Raw genomic sequence first — 9,814 nt, forward strand, 5'->3', positions numbered from 1 at the left:
GTAAAGACAGGTTTAATACAAATACAAATAAATTGCCCTCAGTCACTTTGGATAAAGCATCTGCTAAATAAATCAAATTAAACTAAAAATGAATTGAGAAAGGTTGCCTTGGCAAATGACTGAAATCAAATAAGTTTAAGTTGTTTTGTATTATATTTTATTTCAGTTAACATGTATTTGTTTGTGTATTATAAGTAATGTTGTCTTCTAGTTTTAGCCGTGACCAGCCCATAGCTGAGAAGCGTTTGATTGTGCTGTGGTCAGTGTTTGATTGTGCTGTGGTCAGTGTTTGATTGTGCTGTGGTCAGTGTTTGATTGTGCTGTGGTCAGTGTTTGATTGTGCTGTGGTCAGTGTTTGATTGTGCTGTGGTCAGTGTTTGATTGTGCTGTGGTCAGTGTTTTGTGTCTATGTTTCAGAGGTGCAGGCGCTGCTGCTCTCAGATCTGCTGGTGCTTCTTCAGAGGGGTCCAGACGAGCGGCTCATCCTGCGCTGTCCGTCACGCTCGCTGGGCGGAGCTCCGGACCACAAGACCCCCTTCTGTCCAATCCTGCGCCTCGACTCCGCCCTCGTCCGGCCTGTCGCCACAGGTCAGGGTTCAAAGACTTATCCCATCCAGATATAAATCTCTTCTACCAGGGAGTCCTGGCCAAAATAGCAGCACAGAAAGTTTGACATAAACAAGATCACACACACACATAAAACCAGAATAATAATAAAGAATAAAATCTTATCCAACACCATATAAAAATAATTACATAAAACATTCACGTCTCTTCCAGGTAGGACTCCAAAGCCTAGGACCATAGGAGTATAATATGATCAGAGATTACAAATATAAGTTGGCAATTTATATAATAATGCCTTGGCAGTAAATAGTAGCATATGCATTTTTCTCGTTTGGTACAAGATGGACCAAACAATGATGGGAACGTGAAGATGCATTCGTCACAAATCATATTGCTGCATGATAAGTGACCCTGGAGCACAAAAGCAGTCGTAAGTCGCTGGGGTATATTTGTAGCAATGGCCAAAAATACATTGTATGGGTCAAAATTATCCATTTTTCTTTTATGCCAAAAATCATTAGGATATTAAGTAACGATCATGTTCCATGAAGATATTTTGTAAATTTTTTTCCTTAAATATATCAAAACTTCATTTTTGATTAGTAATATGCATTGCTAAGAACTTCATTTGAACAACTTTAAAGGTGATTTTCTCAATATTTAGATTTTTTTGCACCCTCAGATTCCAGATTTTCAAATAGTTGTATCTCAGACAAATATTGACATATCATAACAAACCATACATCAATGGAAAGCTTTTCAGCTTTCAGATGATATATAAATCTCAGTTTCAAAAAATTGACCCTTATGACTGCTTTTGTGCTCCAGGGTCACATATGCAATCCAACTTCTTTAGTGAGGAGAAGTCTGCATGCATATAAACCACATCACCATAGTCCAACACTGAGAGGAACCAACTTTAGCATTTCTTTATACGAAAGAGAAAACCCAATTTAGGTCTGAGCTTTTTTAAAAGATTTTCAATATGATACATATACGTTTATACATGAGCGTAATATATGCCTTAAATGAAAAAGGATGCATGGGCAAGATACTCAGAGTTGCTTTCAGATATTAAATGAACTTCTGTTAATTTTGCAGACAATAAAGCTCTGTACGTGATCAGCACTTCAGAGAGTCAGATCTATGAGCTGGTGGCCGGGACATCCTCAGAGAAGAACACGTGAGTCGCTGCTCAACCCTCATTGGCTGCTTGCGTTTGAATGACAGGATTGCAGCCTATCAGGGAGCTTTATTAATTCCTGCTGTCTTTAATAGTGGGGAAAATGGGCAGTTATTATAAGCAGTTTATACTGCATCTAAAACCATGTTTTCTAATTCTTTTATAGTTGTTATGCATGCATTTGAACGTCTAGTAACTCCCTTTCATTGGATGTTTCCTCGCAGTTGGAAAGACCTGCTGGAAAAGACAATCGCTGCAGTCACTCAAGGAGCAGGATCGAGCAAACAAGGATCACCAGCACCGTACGTCACACCATCAGCTCATAAACACTCATATCCTCACTGTACCTGATGAAATCATGTCTGCTCTGTTTCAGGTCGTCTGATGCACGTTCCTCTGCCAGTGCATTAGGTAAGAGTACCAAGAACTGGAGATTCAAAATATATATACACTACTGCTCAAAAGGTTTTTTTTTTTATAATTTTATTCAACCAGGAAGCATTAAATTGATAAAACGTGGCAGGAATTCATTTAATGTTACAAAAGTTTTCTATATTTCAAATAAATGCTGTTCTTTTGAACTTTCTATTCATCAAAGAATCCTGAAAAAAAAATGTCACAGTTTCCACAAAAATTGATGACAATCAGAAATGCTTCTTGAGCAGTAAATCAGCATATTAGAAAGATTTCTGAAGATCATGGGACACTGAAGACTGCAGTAATGATGCTGAAAATACAGCTTTGAATCGCAGGAATAAATGACATTTTACTATATATCACTGTACAAGAAATTGTAATAATATTTCACAATTTTACTGATTTACTGCACGTTTGATCAGATGAATGCAGCCTTGGTGAGCAGAAGACACTTTTAAAAACCCGACCGCAAACGTTTGAATGAAGTGCAATTTAATGACAGCAAATGAAATGCATGCAAAAATGTTATTATCCATAGATAAGGCTGTAGAATTAATTTATGATTGTGTTAATCCATGTTCCATTGTCAGTGCACGCTATTCTGCAGAAGCACTGTTTTTGTGGCATTTCATCAAAATGCAATAACTTGCAAAACTAGTTGTTTTGTCTCAGGTATGCGTCACATTATTGAAGGAAAATGCATTATTAATTGATAAGAAGAGCATGACATCTCCCCGTCTGTGTTAGATGTGTCGGAGTCGTGCGTGTCTCAGGAGCGGGACTCTGCTAGTGAAGATGAATGCGCTCTCACGCCCGACACCACACCGACCGACGGATCAGATGCACTCCGGCACCAGGACAGAGACGGCTTCCTCCAGAATAAAGCCGCTGTCGCAGAAGCTGCTCTTCAGGACGGTGAGCCTTTCCTTGTGTTCGCTTGCCATAGCACCAAAACACCAACCCACCACTTCAACCAGTTACTCTTATAAAATAGAAAAGGGAAAAACTTAAGAATTTAAACTTATTATTTATATATGTATATATGTGAAAGCTAATATAAATTACAGTAGCACATAAAAAATAAAACAACCTATAATTAAAATGAATACTGAAAATACAAAAATAAGTCTTTTCAAAACAGTATATAAGTAATACTAGAATATCCCTGAAATAACAGAAATTACCTAAAATTGCATTATGAAGAGAATTTCTGTCCATCCAAGATGAAGTACCAACTATTTTGCACATATAACTGATAAAAACAAAACAAATAACAGTTCTGCAAACACAGTTCTCTCGTTTACTTTACTGATTGACTCTAAAAGTTTTAATTTTCCTTGTTTTCTCAGTGGAAACCCTCCGTCAGCTGATCTTCAGAGACCTGGAGGATGGGTGGAGTCAAGATTCAGACGACACGCCCACAAATGAGACGGCCAATGAAAGGAGTCCCTTCACAGACAGACCAGGGGCGGAGTTACCTGACCCCGCCCCCAGCGAGAGTCCCGGCCAATGGGGGGAGGAGCCTGTAGAAGCTCCGCCCCTGGAGGTGCTGCATTCACCTGTTCAGGTGGTGAGAAAAGGTAAACAAATCATAGTTCTGGAGCAAAATATGGTGATTAGAGTCACGTTAATCATCCAGTATTTATATTTGAATTTATTTCAGCTTCATTTTGATTAACGAAAATGATTTCAGTGTTCGTAACGTCTTTGTACACCGAGTCTGAAATTCTCGTGCAGCGCTCATATTTATTCAATGACATTATTGCCTTTTGAAGTTTAATCCAGCCGTATCGCGATTCTTGCCTGTCCACCCCCAACTGTAAGACCTCTTGAAATTAAGACTTTTCTTATGCTATTTAACGTATTTAAAACTTTTCAAGGCCTTAAAAACTCTTCAGTTTAGTTGTATCAAATTGAAGGGCCCGTGGGAGCCCTGTATTTTAAGATAGCCGTCAGGCAGGGCGGTGATACCATTTGGTATTATTTTTGGTAATTTCGTACTCTGTGTGCAAAGACCGTAAAGGGGTCATATGATGGGTTATTTTGTGTATTTAGTGTAATGCAATGTGTTTGTGATTTAAAGTTCAAAAAAACACATTTTCCACACATGATGCATTACTGTTGCTCCTCTATGCTCCGCCTTTCTGAAACACATCAATTTTTACAAAGCTCTCCGTTCTGAGAAGCGAGGTGTGCTCTGATTGGCCAGCTATCCAGTGCGTTGTGATTGGCCGAATACCTCAAGCGTGAGACGGAAATGTTACGCCCCTTACTGTATCGTGATGCCGTGTCCCGGCGCGACCACACAAAAACAATAAAACGCATTATAAACGAGGCATTTTTTGCATCCAGTGGGGACATAATTACTGATTATAATGACTTATACTGTCTGGCGTGCTGCTACACGCCGCGTAAACATTACCACGTCTGCATTTGTGATCTGAGAAACGAAGCACTAAATATGAAAACATACTTACAGGCTGTGAGTCAGAAGCGCCAGACTGTTCTTGCAAAGTTGGAATCGCTTTATAGAAACAGTCTTTGTTTTAGCCAGCATTGCAGGCTACTCTTCCAGCTTCAGGAAATAGTCCTCTGTAAAATGCGCTGCACACACTCTAATATTTGGGTTGAACTGTTCTGGAACAGTGTTTTAAATACAACTTTACCACTGATTTCTAGTTGTGTCCTCTTTTGGAAGCCCAAACCAAGTAGTTTCGCTTTCACAACGAAACACAGCGTCTCCAGGACATGGCGCCGGCCGCAGCAACAACACTACAGCCAGAATAATAGTCCCGCCTTCTTTCATTGTGTGTATATTTGAGCGGTGTTTTGCAAATCTCCCCACATCATGGCGTAGACGTGGGGTGTGTTTGAATGAGCCGTTTTAGGGGGGCGTGGACGAGCCTTAAGAATATCTCTTTGGTTTTGAGACTTTAGTCTTTGCAACTTCAGGGATCTTGTATATGCACAAACAGCTTGTAACACTCCAAAGAGAAAGGAAAACTTGAAAATCACATCATATGACCTCTTTAAGTTTGACTGTATTTTCAGAGAATTGAAGCGTTTGTCTCTTTCCCCTCTGTCTCTCTCTGCATGTGCTCAGAGCTCACTGTGATGAAGCTTATGTGATTTATCTCTCTCTCTCTCTCTCTCTCTCTCTCTCTCTCTCTCTCTCTCTCTCTCTCTCTCTCTCTCTCTCTCTCTCTCTCTCTCATATGTACTGCTGCTGTGGCTTCGTGTATTTGTCTGTTTCCTAACAACACGCCGTCTATCTTTCTGCACACCTCTCTCTCTCTCTCTCTCTCTCTCTCTCTCTCTCTCTCTCTCTCTCTCTCTCTCTCTCTCTCTCTCTCTCTCTCTCTCTCTCTCTCTCTCTCTCATATGTACTGCTGCTGTGGCTTCTTGTATTTGTCTGTTTCCTAACAACACGCCGTCTATCTTTCTGCACACCCCTCTCTCTCTCTCACACACACACACTCTCGCTGTCTTTCACACACAGTTGTGGGTGCGGGCTGTTCTCTTCCCGATGACATCACTGATGATGTCACCGCCGGCCAATCCTCTCAGGACGGAGGTGGGGCTAATATATAGTATCTCCTACAATGCTCTCGGCAGATGCATTCTGGGCTGGTTTCCTGCGAACAATTGTGGCAGGTCTCAAGCTTCATGGCTTGTTTTCGGTCTCGGCTGACTGAAATATAATCCGGGATGAGATTTGGTTTCAGTTTTGGAAACCGGTCCTGAATGATCTGGATGCAGTCCATCTCTCTTTCTGTTGTTCTTCTCCTGAACCTCAATGATTCAGCGTTCAGCGCGTGTCTTATTATAATCCATAACGTGCCTGAACATGGAGAAATATTATATAAAACTACCATCAGCTGTGATGTTAAAAGATGTTTATGAAGAATCTAATTGTAATTTTTAACGAATTTAATTATTTTGTTAGCTTTTACTGGTAGTCCATTAATATGTTTTTATACGTTACATGCAATATATTAATTATATTTATGCTTTTTTTCTGTATAAGGTTTTGTTGTTTTTATTTCATTATCAATATTTATATTTTCATTTTAGTCATTTTGTTTATTTTTGTCTATTTTGTAATTTTTGCTTAGTTTAATAATTCTGTTTGCTTTTTTCATTTAGTTTTAGTACTTAATTATTTTACTTGCGAAGTCAACATTTCTAATTTTCATTTCTTTTTAAGTTTTCATCTAATTTAGATCTTATTTTATTATTATTGTTTATTTAATTTATTTTAATTTATTTATTTATTTTCAGTTTTATTCAGAACAAAAATGTTTTGTTGCTTTTATTTTTGCTTCGTTTAAATTTCCTATTTTCTATTTAGTTTTTATTCATTTTTATTTCATGTTTTAGTCATTTTAAAACTTAAACATAAAATTATTTTAAATTGTCTGGTTAACATTTCCAATTTTCATTTACTTTAAGGTTTCAGCTAGTGTTTAGACTTAATTTGATACATTTTTATCATCATTTTTCCTGTTTCCTTTTTTTTGTGTTTTGCATTAGTGCGTTTGTATATTTAGTTTTAGTTTTTGTTAACAACAACAGTGTTGCTTCCAGGAAACATGTTTTATCTGGTCATGCCCAAAGATCAGTCGAGCGCTCTCACAGCCGAGAGCAGCACAGACGAGCTCAAAGACTCGGATGCATCTGACAGCATCCATCAGACTCCAAACATGTTCTCATCGTCCTTCGTCAACGAGGAAGAGGAACAGGAGACGCCCTGCCTCTCTCCAACTGACCAGTCGCTGACTGAGACCCTGAGTCATAGCGAAAGACTCGGCCAATCACAACCGAACATCCAGCGGCATGTGATCAAAAACGTGGACGAGATCTTCAACACCATGGAGGAGCTGATGAGAAAACTACAGCACCTGAAGGTAAAACACACACACACACAATCACAGTACAGACACGTCCACACATGTCCAAGTCAGATTTGACCTAAAAAAAAACTAAAGAAAGAAAATATACTATACAATCAAACCAAAAATCATCCAGACACCAGATATCATTTTTTATATTTTTTCCACTAGTGGGTACAGGACACTATAGTTAATTTATGTAAGTGAAGTAAACTGTGACATACACACAAATTATTCATAAAGTGGACTACCAGTGAAATTTATAAAACTTTAATGACCAAAAATTAGATTTGACACTTTGACCTGACCATTTGTTACATAACTTTCTATCAAAGTTATCTGACATTATCAAGATTAATTTGATTATGTATATGTGTGTGGACCACAAAACCTGTCATAAGGGTCAATTTTTCTAAATTGAGATGTATACATCATCTGTAAGCTGAATAAATAATCTTTCCATTGATGTATGGTTTGTTAGGATAGGACATCTGAGATACAACTATCTGAAAATCTGGAATCTGAGGGTGCAAAAAAATCTCCTTTAAAGTTGTTCAAATTAAGTTCTTAGCAATGCATATTACTAATCAGAAATGAAGTTTTGATATATTTACAGTAGGAAATTTACTAAATATCTTCATGGAGCATGGTCTTTACTTAATGTCCTAATGATTTTTGGCATAAAAGAATAATAATAAAAGCAATAATTTTGACCCATGCAATGTATTTTTGGCTATTGCTACAAATATACCCCAGCGACTTCAGACTGGTTTTGTGCTCCAGGATATATATATGTATGTGTGTGTGTGTGTTTTCTCACCTGTTCTTTTATGATGTTGAAGTAGGTTTTTTATGTTGTGCATATATTATTTAAAATGCTCTATAAAATACATTACAGTATTATTTGTTGTACAGCTTATAATTTATTCTGGTTTAATGTAAATAAAGGTAAAACAAATTATTTATTTATTATTTATGATTTTTGTTTTTGTTCTTTCTGGTCTCTTTTTGTGGCTAAATTGTGACCTATACATATTTTCTGTGAGATTCAACCTGACGTACAATAAGGATATAGTTATAAACAGTAAATCTCTGTTTCTTCTGACCTGTTGTTGCAGGACATTGAAGCCGATCACTACAAACTCCTCAAGAAATTAAAAAAACCTCTTCCTGTGGATAAAATATCAAGCGATCTCGTCTACAAGTCTCCCACAGCGGTCCGAATGCCATCACTGGACCGCGGAGCAGGAGATGGTGAGGAACACGGTCTCAGTCTTACGCTTAACACACTTTAGCATGTTTAAATCCAGTTTGCAGAGCAGAAAATGTGTATAAAGTCATGTTGTATTTAATATTCCTGTATTGTTTGTTCAGGTAAAGAGGGCGTCTCAACAGAACCAGCTCAGCCAGAAATCCAGTCCACAGGTTTCTGACGGTTTACACTGGAGGACTTTCATCTCGCACACACAGACTGACCCAAACACATGCTCTGCACTCTATGATGTAGCCCCTTCCCAGCATGCCTTGCGCCTGGAAGCGCCACCCAGGCTAAATTATGTGTTGTGTGTGTCAATCACAAATTCGTGACTTGGGACAGACGACCCTTCGGCCAGCGCTGAGAGAGAAAGGAGGAAAAAGAAAGTAGTAGCGCAATCAAGAAAGAAAATTAAATGTTGTTGACGAAGAGCGTAATTGCGAAGCGACGCGCGAAGAACAGGAAGTGAAAAACGCAAGTGGACCGTGAACTAGCGTGGCTGAAGACATGACTCTGTCCCGTGAAGGAAACCCAGCACTTTACCTGCTGTTCGTCTGTTTCTCCTCTATTCAGCTCGTCAGGAAACTCGCGGTTATTTTTTTTCGGCCGCGCATATCGTGAGCCGCGTCTGTTTATGGATGGACGGCGTTGACAAATTCAGGTTCTTTTGCACTGGGACCCCTGTGGAAATAAACACGAGGGGGGGCGGCTAATAAGGAGGTCTCACGAATATCGTTGTTCGTTCGTTAATATTGTAGCTTGTATTTCATTGCGTAACACTATGCGGAAAAAAAAAGGAAGGAAAGCGAAAAAAGCTGAAGGTTTTGATTTTTGAAGGTTTGTGCTCCAAATTAACTTTTTTTCGGTTTGTACGCACACTATCGCACAGTTCGTAACTGGACTCCTGTTTATATATATATATCGTACAGAAACAAAAAAAGGGGCGTGTCTATGAATTCTAACATCATGTCATGTGACCTGCAAGCTGACACAATTGTATTACGTGTAAATACTGTGAACTTTTGTCGCACACCGTTTGCGGTATTTCATTCGTAGCTCAATGGGTGCTTGAAACAGAAATGAAGGGATCGGGAACTCTAATAATAATAAAAAACAACGTAATTATTACGTTTGAAACACAAGTGTATTTATAAGCGTTTAACTCGTACACCTAACCTGCCAGAGGAGGACTGTTACCTCACCTCCTTTTAAGTTTTTGTTTCTTGTTTTGTTGCGAGTTTGTGTGACTGCAGAGCGTTTTTATCACGAATTGAATTCGGCGGCGGAGGCTTGTATGGATAACTGCTGTTAACTCAGGTGGAGAAATGTAGAAACTCCTCACGCGTTTCCTTCTCGTCTTTGGTTTCTTGCCTCATTCCTTCATCTTCAACGGTCATTCATACTCGTCAACGGCTCGAGGATTTGTACGCTGCACACCGAAGAAACCCATGCTCGTGCGAACTACTGTACGTAAACGTTCGTTTTTATTTGTATCGACAT

The 9,814-nt window shown here is 38.7% G+C and overlaps 1 protein-coding gene across 4 annotated transcripts in view; it reads left to right on the forward strand.

Moving 5' to 3' along the window:
• The window catches only part of LOC306888503 (rho guanine nucleotide exchange factor 11-like), a 32,369-nt gene that overhangs the window by 22,332 nt on the left and 223 nt on the right, over positions 1–9,814 (forward strand). For 2 of the 4 annotated variants that reach the window (XM_079446849.1, XM_079446850.1), the window contains exons 32-41: positions 418–588; positions 1,669–1,750; positions 1,975–2,052; positions 2,127–2,161; positions 2,915–3,082; positions 3,517–3,747; positions 5,667–5,741; positions 6,755–7,074; positions 8,178–8,313; positions 8,434–9,814. The exon at positions 8,434–9,814 is cut by the window's right edge and continues 223 nt beyond it. In XM_079446849.1, the coding sequence (XP_079302975.1) occupies positions 418–588; positions 1,669–1,750; positions 1,975–2,052; positions 2,127–2,161; positions 2,915–3,082; positions 3,517–3,747; positions 5,667–5,741; positions 6,755–7,074; positions 8,178–8,313; positions 8,434–8,492 (1,355 nt within the window). In that variant the 3' untranslated portion in view covers positions 8,493–9,814. Of the gene's footprint in view, positions 1–417; positions 589–1,668; positions 1,751–1,974; positions 2,053–2,126; positions 2,162–2,914; positions 3,083–3,516; positions 3,748–5,270; positions 5,351–5,666; positions 5,742–6,754; positions 7,075–8,177; positions 8,314–8,433 lie in introns of those variants that run through there. The other 2 variants (XM_079446851.1, XM_079446852.1) reach the window with 2 other exon arrangements.

This window comes from Barbus barbus (genome assembly GCF_936440315.1).
Source record: "Barbus barbus genome assembly, chromosome: 2".
In the NCBI taxonomy this organism is placed as follows: Eukaryota; Metazoa; Chordata; class Actinopteri; order Cypriniformes; family Cyprinidae; genus Barbus; species Barbus barbus.